Below are 25,208 nucleotides of genomic sequence, written 5' to 3' on the forward strand. Positions count from 1 at the left end.
TTGCATCTAGCTTGCTAAGTGACCTCAAGCAAGCCCTTTCCCCTCTCCTTTTCTTTGCTGCACGTTGATAAGCAAGTTTTAAGGTGTGTGTCCAACTGTCCCGAAACTGCAAAGAAACGACCAAAGACATGACCAAAACTGAATATTGCCCAGCGTTGTTCGTCATACAAAATTATGGAAACAACTTCAGTGTCCACCAAAAGGGGATTGATTATATGTAAGTATGACCTGTGGAAGGGCTGAGTGAATTGAGCTTTTTACATGGACGATAGCTTTACGTGACTTAACTATTGTCACTGCTCGTGATATAACCCTCTGAGATAATACCTTTAATTATTCCCACTTTCCAATGAGGCACATTATGCAGCCATTAAAAATTATGTAGTTAAGCAACATTTAAAGATATGGTGAGATGGAAAGGAAGTATTACATTTTAATTTTTTTCAAAGCTCTGTGTACAGCATAAATACCTATTAAATACATAATGACAATATCCGTGAACATATGGAGAATCATCCATGATAGGAGGACTTCTTTAAGAAAAGAAATACAAAATTATAAGTGCGAATTTAAGTTAACATGAAGATTTGGTTAAAGAGAAAAGAAACTCCAACAAATGACAAATTTCAAGAACATCATAAAAACCTAGAAAAATAACATGTTTATTAGTTCTGTGTCTGACATACCCATGAAACACTTTCCATGGACCAGCTTCCAGCTCCATGCATACATTTCAAGCCTGGGACTAGGGCACTGTAAGATCATGCATATGCTCTGAGATTCGACCTCTGACCTTGCGCCTTTGTCCCAGAACCAGGTTGAATCAGCGCAGTGTGTTCGGTGCAGGTTTTCCTGAAGCCATCCCTATAACAAATCAGTTAGTAATAATGTGAATAGTCACAAAAATGACTGGCGAGGGCCTGCCCCAGAGCTGAGGCAGCCACAGAGGTCCTCTCACCCATTCTTGCCATCTTGCTAGAAAGATTTCAGATGTGTCACTGAGAGTAGCAGGCATAAGTTAATCAGAAGGGATGGGAATGCGAAGGCAAAGCCAGCTCAACCACCTAGCAAGGCTCTAGGCAGCTTAGCGAGACCCTGTCTAGAGATCAGATATAAAAAGTGCTGGGGATGTGGCTTAGGGGTTAAGCACCCCTGTGTTCAATCCCAGGTACCAAAAAAAAAAAAAAAAAAAATGGGACTCTCTCAAGGGAAGGAGTGGATCCTCTCAGAGAGAAGGACAGTGGGCCCTTCCTGTCCTCCAATTTTATTGGGGATCCCATGGAAGTTTCCTGAGAGTCCCACCCAGGTCCACTTTTTGACTTTTGATTGACAACAGGATGACATCAGATTTCAAGTTCCCAGTCTACATGGCAAAGATGCAGGACAACGCTAGGTCACTTTGGCCCATGCCGACTGGGTCTAATTGGAACTTATCTAACCAATTTTATGGCTAGGAGGAATCATCCTCATCTCCTGGAATCCTAGAACCTGGTCTGTGTAAGAGTCACAAAAGTCGCCCCTTCAGGGTAACTTGTATGTTTGCTTATTGGCATTGTAGTCTTGCATTACTCCAGCAGATAACAGGTGGTTTGCTGAGGAATGTGACATATCCTCTTGACTTAAGCCAGGCAGGGCTACAGGTAAATTGCCGTTTAAAAGAAAGCAAGTCGACCCAGTTTACAGAATTTTTCCCTTAACTTCACGTTCCCACCACTACATGCATCTATTCCCTGTCAGAAGCCTTACAACTCAACTGTCAAAATCCTCTAAACTAGCTGTCCCAAATGCTGACACCTACCTGGACATCATCTGATCTGAAGGACATTGGAGAGGAAGTAGGCGGTGTTTTAACAGAGTGAGGTCAAAACATCTTACTTCACCTGGTAAACACAGTGCTAGGGGCCGCGCAGATCTCCCTGTTGCTAAACGGGAATAGCAACAATGGTGTTGATCAGATTCTTCTCTGAGGAGGATAATTTAAATCAGGGCTGGGGAGATGGTTGAGATGTCTGGATAAAGGCCCTGCTGACACTTGCCCAAATGATGTCCCTTCCTGGGCAAACAACAAACAACACAAAACAACAACCCCAAGGTTCACCTCCAGATTAAGAAAGTGAGGCAGACAGAAGACAGAGGGACAGAGGATAGAGGACCCCAGAAGAGGTCACAGGAAGTGACATCCTTTGGGCAGGCTCTGATTCGAGAACTCTGGGCATCTTCGTGTGTGGATGGCATGTGAGAGATGTCCCCTCTCCGAGGCGTGTTACAAACACCTGCTGTCAATTCAGTCACTCAAGACATCCCCGTGGGAAAGAGAGTCCAGATAATAAGAAGGTGAACAAGCTGTCATTAAGTGAACCTGGATGAGAGAATGCTGGGCAGTCCTGGTGGCTTTATCCTGACCCAGCACATAAGCAGCAACAACTGTCGCTCTGTTGACAGACCTGTGGTTCAGGGTGTGGGTTCTGCCTCCTCCAGGACCTGACCCGTGTGCTGTTTACTCCATTCAGCTCGAAACCAAGATGAAATCAGCCTCAGATGTCCGCTCCCCACCTCCCGTGCATCCCGTGCACCTCATGGTTCTGTTCTGTTTCAATTTGTTTTTAATGGAAAGGGTGTAAGTGTTGACTTGCACCTGAATTTTTCCGGAAGGACCCAGCAGAAACTGATCCCAATGGTGGCAACTTGAGCTGATAGCGGGGAGGTATAAAAGCTTTTAAAACCTAAGTTTTATATCTTTGGGATTTTTGTGCCTTGAAAACAGAAAATGTATTTTTAAAAGCATAAGTCACATTTCAGATAATCTCTGAGAAAAGAAATAAGGCAGCTGAGTCAAAGAAAATTCATCCCAGACATGTCCCTCTGGATACTGTGGGTGGAAACGTGATGGAGATGTCCCTTCTGGAAGAGGTTAGTCGTATTTCCAAACAGGATGAAACAAATTTAAATGCTGTATCCAGAGATCGGGACTTTGATCCAGCAGCTCTGCTTTCAGAAATTGATCCGAAGCAATGAAAGGAGACTCAGAAAGATTTAACAAAAAAAAAAATATTTACTACACATTTCTGTTGAAAGGAAGAAGAAAAGGAGGAGGTGGCAGAGGAGAAAGAAGGAGAGATGGGAGGAGGGGGGATGTGGAGGAGGAGGGCAGGTGGGGAGGATAATCCCAAGCTAACCACTTGACCATGTGGTGGCACATGGGATTCTCCCAGGGGCTCCTGTGCAGTTTCATCTGAAGGCTGGGCAAGGGAGGTTCATGTGTGGCTGACCAGTGGGTGCAGACTCATCCCTGGGTGCGGGTGCAGCCAGGATGTGCAGACTCTGTGTGAGCGGTGGGGGCGGGGCCAGGGACTCCTCCCACTCTTCCCAACTCCACAGCCTGGTCCTCATGATCTCACCGAATCCTAATCACCTCCTAAAGGTTCCATCTCCAATCACCACCCCATTGGGGCGTAGCTTCAGTGTATGAATTGGTGGGGACACACGCTGAATCCCTAGCATAGGGCTATACAAAGCACCTGTGGGCTTCCTGCCCAGATCTTCTCCAGAGATCCCTCATGCTCACCTGCTGAGGCCAGCTGAGCACAGAATAATGGGGGGCTCCCAGCAAACAGTCTTCCTGGGGGAGGGGGGTTGGAGACAGGCCTGCAGCTGAGGGAGGAGCAGTCAGGCCTCAGCATCAGAGAGGAACTGGCCCAGTGGGGCCTCATCAGCTCTCCAAATCCTGGGACTTCCACCACCCAGGAGCAAGAATGAGGTTTGAATCGGAAATTCCCCCAATTTTTGATCCGGCGCTCCTCGAATGCTTAGAATCTGCAGTCTAAAGCCCTGGGACCCTGCACCTTGCGCTCTCAGAGTCAACAGAAAGCAGAATCCAGCGTGGCCCTTACGGTCATCCATCATCTGATGCTCACGCAGAAGGCAGAATGGAAGGAGACAGCTGAGATCAGATTCAGTGTTTCCAGAAGCAGAGGACGAAGACTCAGGTAAACCCTCTCCCAGAACTTTCTGGGAGGGTGGAAGACTTTGTATCTATCAACACAGTACCCCAAGCTTTGTGTGGCTCTTGAGACCTTGCAAGGTGGCTAGTACAGATGAAGAACTGAATTTACATCTTATTTCATTTTGTTGGCTTAACTGTAAGCAAGTCACACAAGGCTACTGCATAGGGGAGATTAGGACTTCAGAGTCTAGGTTTTCTCTTCTTCAATTCTCCCATATTTCAGGTTTCCTGAGAGAGAAGAGGTGGATCTGTGCTCCTCTGTGAGTTGCTCTCCTACACTGGCTAATTTTAATAAAGAGAGACGGCCTCAGATTTGGGGCTAAGCTGGAATTTTTATTTCTTTTTAAAATTGTGTCTTTTAAAAGTGACTTGTACCTGCAATAAAATTCTCTAATTTTTTAGCTACACTAGGGTAAACTGAGCACAGTGGCACATGCCTATAATCCCAGCAACTCAGGAGGCTGAGGCAGGAGGATGGCAAGTTCAAGGCCAGCCTCAGCAACTTGGGGAGGCCCTAAGCAATTTAGGGAGACCCTGTCTCCAAATAAAAAATAAAAAGGGCTGGGGAATGTGGCTCAGTGGTTAAAAACAAACAAACAAAAAAATACACTAGGGTGGTTTTTTGTTTTTGTTTTTGTTTTTTTTTTGGTACCAGGGATTAAACCCAGGGGCACTTAACCACTTAACCACATCCCCACTCCTTTTGATATTTTATTCAGAGACAGGGTCTCACTGAGTCGCTTAAGGCCTCGCTACATTGCTGAGGCTGGCTTTGAACTTGCAATCCTGTCTCAGCCTCCCCAGCCACTGGGATTACATGCCCGCACCGCTGGACTCGGCACTAGGGTGATTTTTGACTCATGTATAATCTCTAACCACTATTATAACAAAAACCAATTTCCGTGATCCCCAAAACTTCTCTTGCACCGCTCGACAGTTCCCTCTTTTCTACCCCAGAGGTCACTGATCTGTGTTCTTTCTCTAGAGTTTTGCATTTTCTAGACTCTCACATATGCGGACTCACACGGGCTGGACGCTTTTGTGTCTGACCCCTTTCAATCTGATGCTAGACTGGAATTTAATAAGGTTTCGTTTCCATTCCATTCTGTATTTTATTTGTGGCAGATGATACTGACTTTCCATTTACAGAGCTGGTATAAAACTTTTTTAATTACATTTTTTGAGGAAAGGAGAGTAAATTCACTTAAAGAACCTTAAGCCCCCAACAGAACAGGGTCACGACTGTGGCAACAATTACCTGCGTGGACAGAAGGCGCGCGCCTATGGGAAAGGCACATTTGATAGGTGGGAAAACCGGGGTTCAGAAAGGGGTGGGGGGCTGGGGTGGGGCTCAGTGCAGGCTCAGCCCTGGGCCACTGCCAGCACGGAAGGAAGGGAGGGAGGAAGGAAGGCGAGAGAGAGGAAAAGAAAAGAAAGAATGGGAGGAAAGGGGAGGGAAGGGGAGGCGGCCGCCGGGAGCAGGTGGCGGAGCAGGGCGGCAGATGGCCGCGAATGGCAGGAGAGGCCGGGGCCGCGCCGGGGTGGGCGGGGCTCTCCCCTCCCCCATTCTCCTTCCAGCCCTGCGAGAGAAGTCAAAGGTCAAAGGTCGGGCCTGGCAGATGGCATCTTGCGGAGGAAGGGGGTCTGGGCGTGGGGGCCTCGGATGAAAGAAAACGACCTGTCCGCACCGCCCCTCCCCAGCCCCAGATGGCAGGGCGGGCCCGAGGGGCATGGGGCGGCCCCGAGTCGGGTCACGGCCCGGGTCTCTGCCGAAGGGTGACACCCGCCGAGACCCTCACCCCATGGCGCTGGCGCAGCCCTCTCCGGCTGGCTTTCAACTTGAACCCTCGGTTCGCATGCAAATCAGATGCAAATGAGCCCGCCTGCGCGGAAAGGCCACCCTCGGGTCCACCCTAGTTCCCCGCCCAGGGCAGGGTGCGGGGACTGCCTGGCTCCTGGCCTGGCTCTGTGTGCTGGAGGCTGCAGCTCCGTCCCCCTGCGCCCTCCGCGGTGCAGTGACTCCCTGTCAATCCATCCGCCCTCTTCACTGGGAACTTTCCACGGGCCTCTGGGTCAGGACAGCCCTCGGGTCCTGTCCCCGCCCTGCCTCGGCCTGCCCACACCCCTGCCGGGTCAGCACGCTCGCTCCGTTACAGCAGGGTCCCAGTCACCCCATCTGTGTCCTGCTGTCTGGTGGCCTTCCACATCCCACAGTAAGCTCCGCAGGGCAGGAGCCTGGCCTGGCGCTCCCATACCTAGAAAACTGCCCGCACACAGTAGGTGCTCAAGGGAAGGAAGGAAGGAAGGAAGGAAGGAAGGAAGGAAGGAAGGAAGGAAGGAAGGAAGGAAGGAAGGAACCAAATGGAGGCGGGCCCACTGAATGGGCGTGCATAATTATTTGTTTGTTCAACAGATGTGCAGTGGTCCTACTATGTGCCGGGCACCAATGGGAGGAGGTAACACGTGGGCTGAGGCTGAAGAGTGGGCAGAAAGGACCCAGCCAGAGCAGAGGGGGTCGGAGGAGGTTTGGAGCTGGCGATGGGTGGAGGGGGACACAGGATCCTCAGGGCTCCCTTGGGAGTGGCATAGGTGGGTGGGGGGCCTTTCCTGGCATTGTCGTTTTCCCCTTTTACAGATAAAATCAGAGCGGGACAGGCACAGGTCCAGACCCTGCCGAAGCTCTTCCCAGGGCCTCCACGCGGTTTCCCCCAGCTCCCGTCCTCCCCCAGAGCCTTCAGGAGACCCGACCTGGAGAAAGCTACTCCTTTCTGCAGCCTTTTCAAACCCCAGGACATCAGCGAGAGAGCGTCCTTCTCTGCTGCTCCGCCTCACATGAGTCGCCCTGGCCCCATGTCCTTCATGACAAAGCAGGTCGGGCCTCTGCTCACAGCTTCTGGTCTGACCTGGGAGCTGAGTCGGCACAAACACTGTGTCCATTTCCAGGGCCACCTTCTATTTGTGACAGAGATACGCGCTCTTCCTTTAGAGTATCAAGTTTCCTGTTACACTAAATCCATTGTCAACCGAAAGACACATTTTAGGGGCAAGGGGAAATCAGTGGCCGACTAATTATCAGATATCAGAGAAGGGAGCTATTGGCATGTGAAACTGAGGTCCCATGTTATTCAAGGAAATGGCCTCATTTTTTATAGATAGTTTTGTGTCCCCTCTATCAGGGCCACCCGGGGTCCCCAGCTTGGGGGACAGGGTGGAGGCATCCCAACCTATTGCTCAATCCAAAACCTCTTTCACTCTCAACTCGTCCTTCCCCCTTGCCCTACATCCAGTCAGTTGCCCCTCCCGGATGTCATTCATTCAGCCAACAAACACTTACTGAGCCCCTTCTGTATGCTCCGCATGGACTACCAGGCCTCAGCTGTGAACAAAACAAACACAGTCCCTACAGTTGTGGAGCCAGCACGAATGGGCAGAGAGACCCCAAATAAGATTTATAAATGAACGTATAACAACAAGCACAACCCCAATGGCACAGGGCAGAGGTCCAGAGTGGCCTGAGCTGGGAAGGACTGAGGCATGAGGTGATTTTAATGAAGGAGTCACTCCTGGGAGAGAGACTGAGCAGAGCCTGAATAAAGTGAGGAAAGACCAGTGTGGTTGCCTAGGGAAGAAAGAAATAGCAAGTGCAAAGGCCCTGAGGCAGAGAACCAGTTTGCCACATGGAGGTTGAAGAGAAACAGCTGGGGGCCCTGGGGCAGGGGTTACTGAGCAGCTGGGGAGGGATCTGAGCACAGAAAGGTCAGGTTGACAGCATCTTTTTGACTGAGAATGGGATGAAGGGGAGAAGAACAGAAGTAAGATAGCAAATGGAGAGGCTCCAGCAGTAGTCCAGGCACACGTGGAAGAGGTGAACCCTTGATTCCCAGGACCGGGGCAGGAAGGCAGCACTCTGGGCCCCACAGGAATTTGATGCATAGTTATGGGGGATGACGTTCTCCTCTGTATCCTCAGTGTATGGAATTAGTTAATTTCAACAAATAATTATCGAAAGGAAAAGTTTTTAAAGAGGAGGATGCGCCTTCCCAGAACTTTTTTTCCCAAGCCCATCAGACAACGCCATCTTGTGGCGATTTCCTGGAACTGCAGGCCTTCTGGTTCAGGGCCTTGGCTGAGATCTTGGGCCGCAAAAAATCACAACTGCACCCTACCCTCACCCGCTGTGCCCACGAGCATAGGAAGGTCTGCCTGGGGTCGAGGTCTGGTCTCCATCTCCACACCACCGCCGCTGCTCCTCCAGACCTTTTGCTGCCTCCTCCACCGCTGCCTGAGGCTCCCCAACGCCATACCAGGTCTCCACACTCCAAACGCAGCAGACGACCTTGTGCCAGCCCCACTCTGCCCCCCGCAGATGATGGCGACATTTCCTGGGCTGGAATTTGAACCATCCTTCACTCCTGGATTCCAGCCGTAGGGCAGACAGCAGAGGATGCTCCGTCTGCAAGCATCCATTTGCCACACACACCTGGAATCTGCTCCTCTCCCCACCCACTTCCTCCAGCTTGGTTAAAGGACATGCTTCCCGACCTGGGATCTGTATCAAACCTGGCCACCCTCCCATGCTACAGGATGGCCTGTTTGCACAGGAAAGGAGGCCCGAGTTTGGTTAGAGCAGAGCAAAGGGGGCTGTCCCCTCCCTTAACCTGCAAGTAAGACCTTTATTTTATTTTATTTTATTTTTTACATTATTATTTTTTCACCACATAATTGCAGCTTTTATGTAAGACCTTCATTGATGCAATTCAAAATAACATTTTATATTTCTTTTGTTTCTTTTTCTCCATTGTTTTTCTTTTTTAAGTAATTTTTAATTTTAAGTTACACACCTAACAGGTGTACGGACTCCTAGATAATTTAAAATATCTCTGTTAAGGCTAATGTTCCTTTTGATCACTCTCTATTTCCCAATTCCTGTCCCCTATCCCAACACACACACACAAACACCCCTAAAAAATATGTAGTCTGCATTCGTGGGGATTGTTTTTTGCACAAATGGAATCGTACTGCACATATTTATCCTTAAATTTCGCCCACTCTGTTCTGGGCTCTCGCGCTCAAGTTTAAAACTTTTTCCCCTTTCAGTGAGGACTTGTTGAAATTAGCGCTGTTCAATGCTTGGATATGAAATCAGGTGGGCTTTGATGGGGGGCTGCGTGGCGCTGCAGCTCCCTACACCCGTCTTTCTCACCATCTTTTCCCGTACCCCCCCCCCCATTTCCCTATTTTTCACCTCCCTCCTTTCCCTGAACCTGGCTGAGGCCCCACACACCCGCTAGGGAAAGGCTCTGATCCCCGAGTCCTCTTTAGGTTCCTCCTGGGGCCGGGGAGCAGCTTGCGTTCGGGGCTCTAGCGCCCCCTGGTGGCTGCCCTGAGCAACGCCGGGGCGCCGTCCGCGGAACTCTGCTCCAGCTTCCATCCCCGGGCAACGTGCAGGCCATCGGGATCTGCCGGGAGGACAGCGCGGCACCCACGGGGTGGGATGCACACGTGGGGCGGCGCCAGGAGCGGCCCCTCGGGAGCGCAACCGCGGATCTCACTGCAGTTCATCGCTGGCTGCTGATTCCGCGGTGTTCTGCGCACGGGCAAAGGACAGACCGGCAGAACGCGTATCGCAGTATTGTTCGGGCTGGCAAAGGGTAGGCGCCCAGCAAGGGGAGTGGCTAGATTCATCCCGGTGCATCTGGACCATCAAACACCCCTGGGCTGTAGGAACGAGTCCCGCCGGCCACCAGGCCACTTCTGACCAGCTGCGGGCCTCCCAGAGCCAGCACCAGAGACAGCCTCCTGCTCCTGGTTCTCCTGACCCCTGCCAGAGACTTTCTGTCCCTCACGGTGGCTGTTCTGACTCCCCCACTAAGTAATTAACTTGCTTTGTGTTTCGTGTTCATCTCCTTCCCTAGGGCTGACTTTTAACCCGTGTTTGTTGAATGACTTCCAATGAATGAATGGAGGCAATGAAGGAAGGTCTCAATGTGCGGGACTTAGAGAGATCTCTGGGACACTAGGTGGAAAAAGCGAGATTCAGAACGACCTGTAGGTAGTGCTGCCCCAACCCGATGTAGATAAGGTGGGTGGGAGGTTTCTCTGTTAACTTAAAAATTACTCCAAGGGGGTAGCACCGAGCATGCCGGTAATCCCAGAGACTGGGGAGGCTGAGGTAGAAGGATCCCAAGTTTGAGGCCAGTCAAAAAAATTTTAAAAGGGCTGGGTATGAAGCCTAATGGTAAAGCGCCTCTGGGTTCAGTCCCCAGTACCACACAAAACCGAAATAAACCTCCTCCAAGGGTGGAGGGGTAGCTCAATGGTAGAGCACTTACTTGCAGGCACCAGGTCCTGGTCTAATCCCCAGCACCTCAGGGGGCAGGAGAGCTGGGTGGGCTGGGGAGGCGTTCAGCTGGCAGAGCGCTGGCCTCACATGCACTAAGTTCTGGGTTCAACCCCCAGCATCAAATATAATTAAATAAATGGGTTTAAAATGATAAAAAAGAAACTTCTCCAAAAATAGTCTAGCTGGGCACGGTGACACACCCCTGTAATCTCAGCGACTCCTGAGGCTGAGGCAGGAGGATCAAGAGTTCAAAGTCAGCCTCAGCGAGGCACTGAGCAACTGAGACCCTGTCCCTAAATAAAATACAAAATAGGGCTGGGGAGGTGGCTCAGTGGTCCGGTGCCCCTGAGTTCAATCCCTGGTACCCAAAAGTCTATTAAATAAACAACAAAAGTTACAAAATTTCTGGAGAGTACAGGAAGGGGGAGAATATGTTGATTGGGATTCTTTCATGTATGCAACACCTATTAAGCTGCCAAGGTATACTGGGTATTAGAGATGGTAGAAAAGATTTCTTTGGGGGATGTGGCATATGAGACTGGCTTTGAAATTTGGATCAGATCCTGCTAGAAAGAGATGAGGCAGAAAGGACATTTTAGTAGAAGAATAAGCAGAAGATCTGGTGACTGCAAGGCACCATGAATACTCAGACGACGGTAAGGGACTCTGAACGTGAGTAGCAAAGGTGATGTATGAGGAAGAGTGACACAGTCATCAAGGTTTATTGGTCCTGGTTGAGAAAGGACTTAAATGTGAGGTTTCAGCATTTTTCTTAATTTGGTGAGCAACAGGGAGTGTTTGAAGGTGATGATAAGGATGTATTTTTTTAAATTTATTTTTATTGTAAACAAATGGGATACATGTTTCTGTTTTGTACATGGAGTAACGGCATACCATTTGTGTAATCATACATTTACATAGCGTAATGGTGTTTGATTCATTCTGTTATTTTCTCCTTCCCCCCACCCCTCCCACCCCTCTTTTCCCTCTATACAGTTCCTCCTTCCTCCATTCTTGCCCCCCACCCACCCCCCATTATGTGTCATCATCCGCTTATCAGTGAGATCATTTGTCCTTTGGTTTTTTGAGATTGGCTTATCTCACTTAGCATGATATTCTCCAATTTCATCCATTTGCCTGCAAATGCCATAATTTTATTATTCTTTATGGCTGAGTAATATTCCATTATATATATATATATATATATATATATATATATATATACCACAGTTTCTTTATCCATTCATCAATTGAAGGACATCTAGGTTGGTTCCACAATCAAGGATGTATTTTTAATTAAAAAATGAAAATAACATGAGAGGCGCCTGGGAGAAGATGGCTGGAGGTGAGACTGAAGCAACAGGGATGTGGGTCAGATCTAAGGAAAACTTCCTTTCGAATTGGGAGGGGAGCATCAACTAGGAAGGGGGACTGGGGCAGGAGTAGCCTCACTCCAGGAGGCTGGTGGAGAGCAAGCATTCCTGGCTCCCCTAGGGAGCAAGCCTTGTGTTCCTTAACTTCTCTGAGCCTCGGTTTCCCCTTCTGTAAAGCAGAGATTCAAAAGAGTACCTGCTGCCTAGGATTGCAGAAAGACTTACTCAGATATTACCTACTAGGGTGGCCAGGGTAGCTCCGTGAGCATCTCCACCCAGGACTCTTGACTTCTGTGGGCCTCGGTTTCCGCATCTGTAAAACGGGACCAGTGGTAGTGCGTCCCCAGGAGGAAGGAGCGCGGGAGCGCACGCCGCGCCCAGGCCGCTCAGCACACTGGCTGCTATGCCGCCCTCCGCCTGAGGGGCGCTCTTGCCACCCCGACAGTCCAGGCGGCGCGTAAGGTCCAGCGGTCGACCGTCCTGCTCCCGGGACCTGGTTCCTGCGCGAAGGGAGTGTGGCAGCCGCAGGGTGGGGCCGGAGCCGCTGCAGGGGCGAGTCCCTTGCTCGCTGGGGATGGACCGCCGTAAACTCCAGCTGCAGGAAGCGCTCGATCCAGCGAGTCCCTTTCTGAGCTCCCGCGGCCGCCGGGCTCCTCCTGGGCGCCGCGGGCCCCGCCCTCCGCCCGCCCTGCCCGGCGGGGCGGGGACAGGTGCTTATACCCGGGCTCGCCGCCCGCGCGTCAGAGCCGCCGGGAGCCGGACCAGCGGTGAGTGGCAGAGCCGGGCCCGGGTACGGCCGCCGGGGGCGCGGGGCACGGGGCGGGGGTCGCCGTCCGAGCGCAGCCGCCGGCCGTGACCTTTGCCCCAGTTCCGGCCCCCGGGTCGGGGAAGCGGCAGCCTGGGCGGGAAGGAGCGCTCGCTCCCGACCGGCGGGGCGGGTTGTGTCGCGACAGGCACGCGCCGAGCCGGCCGGCCAGGTGCCGCCCAGACCCCGGTGCCCCCGCCCAGCCACCGCCCGGCGCCGTCGGGCGACCCTGCGGCCGCTCCTGCCAGGTGGGGGCTGGAGCCTCACCAGCCTGGCAGGGGACTGGGGTTGGGATGGGCACGCAGGGGACGGGAATCGCCTGGGGGCGGCTCCTGCACCAAGGTCAGCCTCGGGGGAGGCCCGAAACCCTTCCTGGCCTTGGAGGGAGGGAAAGGCGGAAGGGAACTCCCAGTCCCGCAGGGAGCCCGCGTTTCCCTCCTCTCCTCCCTTGCTGGCAGCCTAACCTGGCAAGCCCTGACATTCCCAGACCCTTTCACAGAAAGAGGCCCTGAGGCCCAGAGAGGGTGAGCAGCTGGCCTGAGGTCACACAGCCAGTGAAAACAGTCCTGGATGACGGCCACCACCTGGGGTCAGGGTGGGCAGGGTGCAGGGTAAGCACTGGCTGCTCCTGGGGCCTTGGTTTCCGCGCTTTTTGCAAGGGGACACTGAGTTGGAATGAATTTGGGGGAACTCTCATGCGAGGCAGCACAGGTGGAGACCTCGCCATGCGCATGGTGTGAGCCCCACACTCAGGCCACGCCCCCCACCCCCCCGCAGGTGCTGCTGCGCCTCTGCCTCCTCCCCTCTGCCCCTCTGTCTGTCTGTCTGCCCCTTTCGGTTCCTAGCTCTTTGTTCTTCTCGGTCTCTCCCGCTAGGTCTTCTGAGTTTGACCCTCCCGGCTCCCGTCCTGTCTGCTCAAAGCCAATCTGGCCCCACTTAGCCTCTTTCAGGGGCCAAGGCCAGGCCCCAGCAGAGGCCTGCAGCCCGCCCGAGTCCTCCAGGAGCCTGGCACCCAGGACAGCGCTGCCTCAGATGCTTGTCCAAGAGCTGGACGGGTCCAGCACCCAGGACCAGCGAGTACTGCCCAGGCCCCCCAGCAAAAGCATCCCAAGGCTGAGGCAGACTCCAGTGGTGCCCAGCTTCCCCATGTAGAATGGGAACCCAGCTGTGGCACTGGGACTTGGCGACCCACTCATTGTCCAGCCAGGGGCCACCTGAGCCCTGGGGGAGAGGACAGCACCCCCTTCACGTGGAGATTGTGCGTCCTTGGGAGACCCCCACCTCCCGTCCCTGAGCTCCCGTCTGGTAATGCCAGGAAAGGCAAATCAGAGGACAGTGGCCAGGGGAAGTGGTCTGGGCTCCCTCGCCCAAGGTCGGGGGAAGGAGATGGTGCAGCCCACACGAGGGTGCGTGGGCCCTGGGCAGAGCCCAGCCCCTTCTCCCCCCTTTCTCAAGCCTGGGACTCTCAAGTTCAAGGGCACAGAAGACAGGCTGAGGCGGTGGCTCAGAGGCGGGATGTCGCTGAGCACGCGCCCAGCCCTGGGTTCACCCCCTAACACCAGGGAAAGAAGGAGCAAAAGCCCCCGTTTGCTTGGAGCTGACCTGGAGTCATAGTTTCATTCAAAGCCTGGATCTCTGTCCTTCCTCGCAGCGTGGCTCAGGATCCTGGGGACGCGGTGACGTCTTAGGGCTCTCTCAAACTCTCCAGGGCCTGTCCTCATTTGTCCCCTCTTTGGCCCAAGTGCTGAGGAGGCTGCAGAGAGTAGAAAGATCTCCCCCTAACTCTAACCCGAGCCCTCTCAGGCTGGTGACCAGGCTGCGGGCTATACATCCTCAGGGAAATCCTCTCCCTTTCTGAGCCTGAGCTTCGTCCTCCGTGGGCTGCCGCTCGGACCGCTGAGAGGCATGGCACCTAAGCTGGTGAAGAGCCAACACGGCCACACCTGCCAGCCTGTGCTTCGATCGTCTCTTTTGCCTGGATGACTTCAGCCGCTTTCTGACAGGGCGCTGGGCTTTGCTCCTGCCCTGCTCCTGGTGCCTTGCTACTATCCTGACCACAGCCAGCATGTTAAACATTAAATGACAGCTGGTCCCTTCTCTGCCCAGGAATCGGGCTTTGGGCTCCGGAGAAAGCACTGAAGCTCTCAGCCCAGGCCCTGGGTGACTGCTGCCCCCTGCCCTGTGGCTGCAGCCGCACTGGCCACCCAGCTGATCTTTAAATACCCACATCTGTTTCTGGGTCACGGCAGGTGAGGCTCCACCCCAGGGCCTTTGCACCTGCCGTGTCCACCCTGGACCCTCACCTGCACCTCACCGCACTTGCCCCGCTGAACTGCTGTTTGTTTTTTTGCTTAATGACTGGCTCTCGGGTATTCCTGAGAGCATGGGGGTTGCCCAGCACACAGTACACACCAACAAATCATCTGTTAAGTAAGTCTACAAGAATGTCAAGGCCATTGAAAATAGAAAATACAGATTTTTTTTTTTTTTTTCTTTTTGGTGCTGGGAATGGAAGTGCGCTGGGCAGGTGCTCCACCACCAAGCCACACCCCGGCCCAGGCTCCGCTTTCAGTGTCCTCCATTCTGAGCCTGCCTCAGTTCTCTGCGACAGCTGCCACGTGGCACAGGGACCCCTTCCCAGGACATTCCCTCGCTCTCAGTGGTGGCGGCTCCTCACTGTGTTCCCCAGGCCCAGGGGCACTTAGCACCTTGGAGGAGCAGGAGGTAGTTTGGAGTGTCCAGGGCAGAGAAGAGGCCTGCCAGACTAGGGAGTCCCCGGAGGACATCTCCAGAAGGAGCCGGCGATCCCCTCAGATTCCACTGCTGTGGCCACACCAGGTCAGACCCCAGATGTCGGGCGTGGGGCTATAGGCCTTGGGGGACCCTGTGCATCGAGGTGACGTCCAGACCCCTCCCCACCCGCTGCGCAGGAGAGCTCCCAGGGTGTCCCTGTGACTGGCGCCTTGCTGAGCTCGTTACCTGAACAGCCTTTCGGATGACGAGGGCCACCCCCCCTGCCAGCCCGCCTCCTCCCTTGGATTTCTTTCTGACCCTAACGCTGATCGGGTGTATCATTTGTTACCCCTCTGCTCCCTTCTGCTGTCACCGCCTGGAGCGGCCGTCAACCCCGCCACCCTCCTCTGCCTGGATCTGCCCCTCCTGGCACGTCGAGGTCACTTTGAGAAGTGCTCTTCAGAAGACCTGAACCCCTTTCCACACCTGGAGGAACCATGGTCTTTGTCAACATGAAGTGACGCTGGGTCCCAGCTCCACTTCTGCCACCAATTCCACCCCAGAGCTCCTTGTTCCTCCTCCAGCCTCCCCCCTCCCTCCTCTCTATTTACGCATTTCTCCGTCCCCAAGTTCCAAGTTTACTTGTACCTTTTAGTGTCTTTTCAAGGTGTGTCTAAACTATGACTTTGGTTAGGTTTTGCTGTTTGGTCACATTCAGGTTGGGAGAGGACCCAAGCTTCTGAATCAGGATGTGGGTGACCCAAAAGGGGTCAACGGATTTATCAGCTCTGGGTTACTAAAATCAGTGGATGTCCGTCCTTGGACATTGTCTCTGTACACTTGGCCACTGTTTTGCTGTATGTAAAATCAGTGATGGACAAGATAGGTCAAGAGCTTAAACTGCATCAAACAAGCAAACAAAATAGTTCAGCAAAGGCAGAACAGGGCTGTTACAGATGTTCTCTACTATAAAAATCCCAAGGGATTCTAGTCTCCGTCTAGTCCCCCACCCCATCCTTCATAGGACAGAATGGCTGCTAGAGTTCTGGTCGTCACATCTGAGTTCCAGGCAGCAAAATGGAGGAAGAGAAGGAGAGTGTAGGTTTGAACAGGGATTGCAGTTCCTCTGGAGGTCAGTGGGGACCTAAGGTAAAAAGGGATTATTACTGCCACGTGGGCATGAAGACCTGTGTAGCCAGGTCTTCCAGAACATCCCTGAGAAACCAGAAGCCCTGAATCTGGAATGCCGTCTCCTGTAGATGACAGTAGAGAATCGCTGGAAACACGGCAAACCAAAGTCACATGTCCACTGCCTGGCGTGGCCAGCGAGTTACCAATTTACACATCCTGAGCTCAGTCATGGAGAAAGGCCCTTCAGCCTTCCGTGTGCCAGGCTGCGAGACAGCCCCTTGCCCTCAAGGGCTTCTGACTCCAGGCATCTGTACGTGTCCACTCAAGCAAAACCTTGAACAGAGCCACTGCAGGGCCCAGGTGAGGATCCTGGAGAGGCTGGACAGCCAGAGATGCTTTTCTGGGGCGGGATCTTGGCGGAAGCTGGGATTGCAGAGGGGAGCCCAGGCTGGGAAGGCAGTGGATGGGCAGGCAGCCGAGTGGCCTGGGAGCCTCCCTCTCCCCTGGGTCCTCTCAGCAGGCAGGTGCCAGGTGGGGCCTGTGCTGGCTTCCTGGGTGGGAGAACAGGGCTTAGTGACCTGCAGAGACCCCCGAGGCCCCCAGAGGGAGCAGGGCTGGGAGCAGCTCTGACGTGTCTGCTCCAGCTTCCAGGTCACCAGCTTCCAGGTCACTGGGAACCAGGAGAGTGGCCGCCAGAGCCTCGGAGATTCCTGGGCAAGGTGTGGCCCCGGCACGTCTCTGCTGGTCTTAGAAGAAGCAGAGATTAAGGCTGATCCTGCCCCGATCCCCTGTCGTGACTCAGAGCCCCTTTGTCCCTCTGCCTCCCACCTACACGGAGGAGCGGGCCAGCCGCACGCCTGCTCACGATGGTGCGCACGCCACGGTGAGCTCGGTGGGCTGCTCCTGGCGGAACGTGTCCCGTTTTAATTTAACAATCGTAAACTACTTTTCATGTGAATTTGAAGGAAATAACTCTTGTCACCAAACCTGGAATTTCTGTACAATAACAGCTACCGTTAGCACATCCAGAGTGTGCCAGGCACAGCTCACGGGAGTCTGCATCTCACCGGGAACCACAAGGGGACTGAGGAACAGAGAGGCGGAGTCACCTACCCAAGGTCACTCAGCCAGGAAGTAACAGAGCCAAGGTCAAGTCCAGGCAGCTGGCTGAAGAACCCCATTCCTGGCCTCGCTGATATTCTGGCTTAGACTAAGGTCAGATTGAAGAGTAAGAGTCCCTGGGTGGTGCTGGTGACCGGGCAGGTGGTGCTCTGCTGGCAGTACATTGGTGCCAGGGGCTGGCAGAGGTGATCCACAAAACCCTGTCCAACTGGAGAGCTATAATTTCAGGAGAGAAAAAAAAGGCATATTAAAATTTTATTTCCGGTAACTGAATTTTTTTTTTAATTAGGTAATATGTTTTCCTCGCTCACAAGTTAAAACTGTATAAAAATAGCCAGGTGTGGTGGAGCATGCCTGTAACCCCAGCGGCTCTGGAGGCTGAGGCAGGAGGATCCCGAGTTCAAAGCCAGCCTCAGCAACTTAGAGAGACCCTAAGCAACTCAGTGAGACCCTGTCTCTAAATAAAATATAAAAAGGGCTGGGGATGTGGCTCAGTAGTTAAGCATCCCTGGGTTTAATGCCTGTGCCAAACAACAAAAAACGACATAAAAAAGACCTGTTCTGAGGGACCCTGGCGTCCAGGCTGCTTTACGCAAATGCGGGCGGAGACCGTGCCCTCCCTCCTCCCCACCCGCGGCTTGGCTCCTGGACTCGTGCACTTGGAGGCCTCTCTATCAGCCGGGAGATCGTCCCTTTCCTCATTCCTCCGCCTGCCCAGGTGCATCCTTCAGCAGGTAGCCCAGCCCTCGCACTCGCCCCGCTTCCGCTGACCGGCTATGGGGTCGCCCCCCCACATTTTGCTATCACGGCGCCACGGTGAATAATAATCTGTGGCTGTGGGACAATCTCACAGTGAGAAGTGGCCCCTTGGTTTCGTCTTCCCTTGTGCAGGAAAGTGGTCACCTTTTCAGATGTCTTAGACTTCTGGATACTTCTTCCTCTAAACTTTTAGATCCTCCCCTTGGGCTCACTTCTGTCTTAGGTCTTTTGTTCTTGATTATAAAATCTCTTTACGTATTAGAAACATAAGCCTAGGTGTATGATGTTGCAAATATTTGTTCTGGGTCCTTGTTTGGCTGGGGAGAAGTGTTGATTTTTTATTTTATATATATATATTTATTTTTTTTGTTTGTTTGTTTTGTTTTTGTTTTTTTGAGAGAGGGCATCTTGCTAAGTTGCTGAGGCTGGCCTTGAACTTGAGATCCTCCTGCCTCAGCCTCCGGGGTCACTGGGATTACAAGCCTGCGGCCACCGTTGAAACTTTCTGCAGGTGTCTTCTGTGCCTGTTTGTTTTGCGTGCTTTAACATCGACTCATGTGAATGTCTCAAACTTTTCTTTTGTGGCCCGAGATGTCCAAGTTCTGCTTAGGAAAACCTTACTCGAAGGCCACTTATAAATGCATTTGTTTTCTGCTAATAAAAAGTAACTTATCCCCTGGGAGGGAAATAGCGGGTGGGGGACCTGAACCCTGGAGCACAGTCTCTTGGTTGGTGATGAGGTTGTTTGCGCTCTCTCACCTGCTACCCTCCTCTGTTCACCGCCACAGACTGACCAGGACAGACAGCGGCCTCTGGCCCCAGGACAGACCCCCATGGCCCTCCTCACACACCTGCTGGTCTGTGTCTTCGGCATGGGCTCCTGGGTGGCCATCAACGGACTCTGGGTGGAGCTGCCCCTGTTGGTGACGGAGCTGCCCGAGGGCTGGTACCTGCCCTCCTACCTCACTGTGGTCATCCAGCTGGCCAACGTCGGCCCCCTGCTGGTCACCCTGCTGCACCACTTCCGGCCTGGCTGCCTCTCTGAAGTGCCCGTGGTCTTCGCCGTGCTGGTCGTAGGCACCGTCGCCTGTGTCCTCTTCGCCTTCCTCTGGAACATGACCTCCTGGGTGCTGGGTGGCCAGCACAGCATTGCCTTCATCGTCCTCACCTTCCTCCTGGCCCTGGTGGACTGCACCTCCTCCGTCACCTTCCTGCCCTTCATGAGCCGGCTGCCCACCCACTACCTCACCACCTTCTTCGTGGGGGAAGGGTTCAGCGGCCTCCTGCCTGCACTGGTGGCTCTCGCCCAGGGCTCCGGTGTCACCACCTGCGTCAACGTCACGGAGACATCCAACACGACCTCAAGTCCTGTGACTTCCAGGGAGACCCACGTCACTCAGGTACCCGGCGGGCCCCAGAGCACTGCAGCCCTACGCTTGGCCACGAGCGTTCGGGAAGGACAGACTGCTACCTTGTAGGCTCACTGACAGGAGTGAAGATGATACGCGTCTGATTGACAGCAGAACCGTCATTTTAATGGCGCACGCGTGCTCAGGAGGGTCACAGAAACACGAGACTTACAGAAGGGCAGATGGCTGGGGCTTAGGTAGCAGCCTGAGCCACAGAAGGGAGGGAGTTGAGCGGTGGGGGAGGAGTGTGTGGGAGAAACGGTTGTCCTGTGTTCCCCTCACCTCAGGTGATGACAGCTGTCATCTACCTCTGCCTGGTACAGTTACCTTTGCAAATGAAAATGGCCTTGTTAGGTGTGAATTTCCTCCACAAACAAGCATCTTTTGGGAACTACTCCTTGGTCTACAGTGTCTCGAGATGCCCAGCTCAAAGCAGTCAGGCCTCAGAGCTCCACTTTCGGGTCATGTGTGAGTTAGCTTTCCGTCACTGTAACAAAATGCCCCAGAAGAACACTTTAAAAGAGGAAAAAGTGCTTTGGGCTCACAGTTTCAGAGGACTCAGTCCGTGGTCGGCTGGATTCATTGCTCTGGGCCTGCAGGGAGGCAGAAGGTCGTGGTGGGAGGCGGCGGTGAGGAGTGCTCTCAGCCTGGGGCAGCCAAGAAGCAGAGAGACAAAGAGAGGAAGGGGCTGGGGACAAATTATTGTCCCCAAGGGCACAGCCCCAAAGACACTTCCTTTAACTAGGTCCCACCTCCTGTGGTTTGCACCACCTCCCAAAAGTCCATTCAGGAAGCTGGCAGGGGACGGGTCAGGGCCAACGCGATACAGTCATTTCCTAAGAGCCCCAACAGGGGACATGGGTACTGGGGACCAAGCCTGCCACACCCGAGCCTTTGGGGCACATTCCAGATCCAAACCCTGAGAGGTGGCACATCCCGATCTCCAGAGTCCGACTCGGGGTGTGACCTGGGCCCCGGCACGAGTAAGATCATGGTCCTCGGGTCAGACTCCGTGGACGGGGCTGATCTGAAGTCCCTAGGGCCAGGTTTGGTTTGGGGTCCGCCGTTTATCAATGACTCGCGAGCCACAGTTCACGGTGTGCGCTCTCTGGTCTGGGATGCTTGGGGTCACCTGCACTGATGCCCCAGGACGTGGCTGACCACTCTGTCCTTCCCCAGGAAACTGGCAGCACCGTGGCCTGGGCCCCCGCCGGGCAGGCAGGCTCCGTGACCCGGCTGGAGAGCCGCTCCCTCCCGGCCCGCTTCCCGCCGCTGGTCTTCTTCCTCCTGCTGTCCTTCATGATGGCCTGCTGCCTCCTGGCCTTCCTCCTCCTGCAGCAACGGGCCCGGCGCCCGCAGGGCTCCGTGGAGGACCTCCTGGACTCCCAGGTCACCCTGCACTCCATTCAGCCACGAGGAGAGAAGGACGAGGGCCCCCCGGGCCCCGTGGACGGCGGCAGGGCCCAGGCCTGCCGGGAGGAGAAGCCGGCCGCCACCCCCCCGGCCCAGCTGGCCTTCATCTACACGCTGGTGGCCTTCGTCAACGCGCTCACCAACGGCGTCCTGCCCTCCGTGCAGACCTACTCCTGCCTGCCCTACGGGCCTGTGGCCTACCACCTGTCGGCCACCCTCAGCTCCGTGGCCAGCCCTCTCGCCTGCTTCCTCTCCATATTCCTGCCCAACAGGTACTGCCATGGGGCCCCGGGGATTGGGAGACACTTCAGTCCTGAACCCCAAATTCCCAGCCCCCCCCCCGGCGCTGTATGGAAACTGCAGCTTCTGGAACCCTCCACGCTCACTGAGTAGGGCGGGGCGGGCTCCCTTCTCTGTGCCTGACCTGGAAAAAGGGGTACTGATAGTTCTATCTCCTGCAAGTGCGGAGAGTGTGAGATGAGGGGTCAGCCAAGCCCCTGAGCAGTGCCCAGCACTCAGCAGGGCCAGCGTGAGTGTCCACCAGGAGGGCAGGTGGTCACCGGGGTCCATGAACCTCCTGCCGGCAGCCCACAGCTGGCGCCCTGGGGACCACAGTTCCAGAAGAATGGCCAACAGATGGAGCCAGCCTGCTTTGACCTGGGGTTTTTTTCTTTTTGTGTTGCTGAGGACCGAAGCCCGGGGTGCTCTCCCCCCAGCTATATCCCTGCCCTTTTAATTTTTTTTATTTTGACACACTGTTTTAGTCAACCTTTTTTTTTTTTTTTTTTTTTTTTTGCTTCTGTGACAAAGAAAAAAAACTAGCAAGAATAATTATAAAGGAGGAAAAGTTCATTTGGGGGCTCACGGTTTCAGAGGTCTCAGTCCTTAGACGGTCAACTCCATTGCTCTGGGCCCAAGGTGAGGCAGAACATCGTGGCGGAAGGGTGTGGTGGAGGAAAGCAGCTCAGGACATGGCACCAGGAAGCAGAGAGAGAGAGCTCTCCTCACCACAGACACCCTATATACCCCAAAGGCACCGCCCCTAAAGACCCACCTCCTCTGGCCACACCATACCTACCTACAGTTACCACCCAATTAATCCAGTCCATCAAAGTGACTTAATGCTCTGATTAGGTCAGGACTCTCATAACCCAGTTGGTTCACTGTTGAAATTTCTTGCATCATCTCACATATGAGCTTTTGGGGAACACCTCATGTCTAAACCATAGCAGACATGGTCTCACTAAGTCGCCCACTTGCAATCCTCCTGCCTCAGCCTCTCCAGGAGCTGGGATTACAGGCATGCACCACTGTGCCCAGGAGCTTTGATTTTTAACCCCCCAAGTGGTTTAGACTAAGGGGCTTCAGATCCCCATAGGACAAACACCAGCCTCAGGACCTTGACATCTTAGGTCTCCCCCGTAGTCTCCTGGCCGCCCCTCTGCCCTGCCTGCCTCTGCTGGCCTCTCAGACCTGTTCCCAAATGCCTCAGCCAGCCCAGAGGCAGAATGAGGACAGGAGAATTAGAAAATGTCAGGAAGCTGGACTTTTCTCCACTGCAACTTTAAAACCGAGGAGGAAGCATAGAAGTTCGCAAGGGAAGCAGAACCAAAGGTCATGGGCCCAAATGCTAGGTGTATGATGTCTGAGCATCTTGGATCAAAAAGAGTCATGAGAGACAGGGGCAGATCAGTCTTGGTGTTCTGGAGACTGGATTGTGTTACCCCAGGCACAGGGACCTCGGAGAAAGGACGTTGTCCCTGGTTGTCAGGTCGAGGGTCTGATGGGAGGGCCACCTGAAGACCAAGGCAGCCTTGCTCTGGAGATGGTGCAGACCTCTTGTTTCCAGGAGCAGCTGAGACCAGCCAGGGAGGGTCATGCATGGTCACTCAGCACACCCTGCTGGGCCCTGCGGAGATCAAAGCCACTCTCTCATCAGCCTGGCTTCCTGGCGGAGGTTAGGATTGTCACAGGAGGAAATGGCAGCAGATAAATTAAATTCCAGGCAAAGCCAGGGACGGGAGCCAGGCCCTGCACGTTCTGCTCCTGTAGGTCACCGTGGCCCTGGCTCCCATTTTGCAGGTGAGGAAACTGAGGCTCAGGGGCCATTTAAATGGTGAAACTGGGCTTTCCACGAGGTCCACCTGGCACTGGAGGCCGTGGTGCTTCTCCTGCGGGGAGGCTGGGCCCTGCCAGTGAGGCCTGAGGTGTTCAGGCCCCCCCGGAGCTTCTCTGTCCCACCTGAGCTGGGTAGCCTGGAATTTCCCACCCGGGGCCCACCTTTAACCCCAGAGGTGCTGGCCACTCCACATGGTCCCGGGGCGGAGGGAGCAAAGGTCAGGCTCTCGGCCCCTCGCTCACCTCCCTCACTCCCCAGGTCTCTGCCCTTCCTGGGGGTCCTCACGGTGCTCGGGACCGGCTTCGGGGCCTACAACATGGCCATGGCTGCCATGAGTCCCTGCCCGCTCCTGCAGGGCCACTGGGGTGGGGAAGTCCTCATCGTAAGTATCTCACCGTGCCCACTGCCCTCACCTCTTAGCCAGGCCCAGGGAGTCCCCTGGGACAGCCCCTGGTCCTCTCCAGAAGCCCCAGGTGGGAGGGTGCCCTTCTCATTGGAAAGTGGGGTGCGAGCTGGGCGGGGGCAGCTACCCTCTTCTGACCATGTGTAACCATCAGTGGCCTTGGCTCTGATGTGGAGGGGGGAGCCACTGGGTTCTCCTTTGCTCTCAAGCCGTCACCTCCTGGCCCCCCCCCCACCTGCTGGGTCACCCCCATAGGGGTGTCCTTGAACTCAGAATGCATTCAATGGGTTTCCCTTAGCTCTGTGAGGTCACCCTGTGAGCACTCCTGGACACCAGGGCTTACCCCTCGGCCCCTTCCCTGCAGGTGACCTCGTGGGTGCTGTACGCGGCGAGTCTCAGCTACATCAAGGTGATGCTGGGTGTGATCCTGCGCGACCAGAGCCGCAGCGCCCTCTTGTGGTGCGGGGCGGCGGTGCAGCTGGGCTCACTGCTGGGGGCGCTGCTCATGTTCCCGCTGGTCAACGTGTTGAGACTCTTTTCCTCCGCTGACTTCTGCAGCCTGGACTGCTCTGCCTAGGCCATCTGGGGTGGCAGGGACCATCACAGGGTGCCAACCATGACCCATCTCCGACATCTGCAAACTGGGACTCAGAGAGCCAAAGGGAGTGTCCAGGGTCACCAAACCAGGAGTGGGGAACGGAGAGGCAGAGTCTGAGTGTTTGAACCATGAACACAGAGGCTCGCCAGGGAATGCCACAGGTCTCTCCTGAGACCAGGAGGTGCAAGGCATAGCTCTGCCTCCACCTCTAGTCCAATGCCTGGGATCCACCAGTTCCAAACTTCTTTCCTTTGAGTTTTAAGAGATCCAATTTGCAGCATCCAGCTGGAGACAGACCTAAGGATGTTAGAGGGGAAACAGCCCTTGCAAGCTGTATGATCTGCTCTTTCAAGCTGTGTGATCTTGGGGAAGTCACTTGACTTCTCTGTGCCTCCGTTTCCTCATCCATAAAAGGGTCAAGAGCTCTTACCTGGCATGCTTGGCACAGGGACAAAAGACAGACATGCCCAGCATGTAGCAAGCCCTCCTGAGATACTTCATGATCTGAAACTTCCCAGTGATGGCAAGATGGCAGTTGATACCACCTGGAAGTGGCCCCTGCCCCACCATCTTCATCGAGCAGCTTCTTCAAAACCTATGGGTAGGGACAGAATCCGGAGCAGCCTGGCTTCGCCTTGCCCAGTGCACCACCCACACACCCTTCCTGTCCCCCTTCCTGGATGGTGAAGCCCCGCCCCTTGGAGGGTAAGCACCCTCCTGGGAATCAGAGAGATGATTTGGAGGGACCCCCTCCCCCAGCCTCTGAAAGTGAACCCCACCTGGCCGCAGACTGGACAGTGAGGAGCTTTAGAAGGAGTGGCAGCTCAAGGGGGACAGGTGATGTTATTGTTTTACTTGTTTCCTTTTTTAATAAAGACATTCCTTGCTTTTGCACTCAAATCAGCCATCGAAGGAGAGAAATCCCGTGTAAACTCTCCCCCTAAAAAAAGTGGTCTCAATATAAACAGTTTTAAGGCTGCATTCAGAAATGAACAGA

The 25,208-nt window shown here is 54.2% G+C and overlaps 1 protein-coding gene across 6 annotated transcripts; it reads left to right on the forward strand.

Moving 5' to 3' along the window:
- Positions 1–70: 70 nt before the first annotated feature.
- SLC52A3 (solute carrier family 52 member 3) lies at positions 71–25,105 on the forward strand. 6 transcript variants are annotated; one of them, XM_079128255.1, is made up of 6 exons: positions 71–217; positions 3,811–3,986; positions 19,058–19,669; positions 20,858–21,363; positions 23,469–23,592; positions 23,978–25,105. In XM_079128255.1, the coding sequence occupies exons 3-6, from the start codon at positions 19,103–19,105 to the stop codon at positions 24,188–24,190; spliced, it is 1,410 nt and encodes a 469-aa protein (XP_078984381.1). In that variant the 5' UTR covers positions 71–217; positions 3,811–3,986; positions 19,058–19,102; the 3' UTR covers positions 24,191–25,105. The 6 variants fall into 6 exon arrangements, with proteins under 6 accessions (XP_078984381.1, XP_078984382.1, XP_078984380.1 ...); XM_079128256.1 differs by lacking the exon at positions 71–217 and adding an exon at positions 2,815–2,910; XM_079128254.1 differs by lacking the exons at positions 71–217; positions 3,811–3,986 and adding an exon at positions 12,141–12,486.
- The last annotated feature ends 103 nt before the right edge of the window (positions 25,106–25,208 follow it).

The sequence above is a fragment of the Sciurus vulgaris genome (genome assembly GCF_902686455.1).
Source record: "Sciurus vulgaris genome assembly, chromosome: 2".
Taxonomy (NCBI): Eukaryota; Metazoa; Chordata; class Mammalia; order Rodentia; family Sciuridae; genus Sciurus; species Sciurus vulgaris.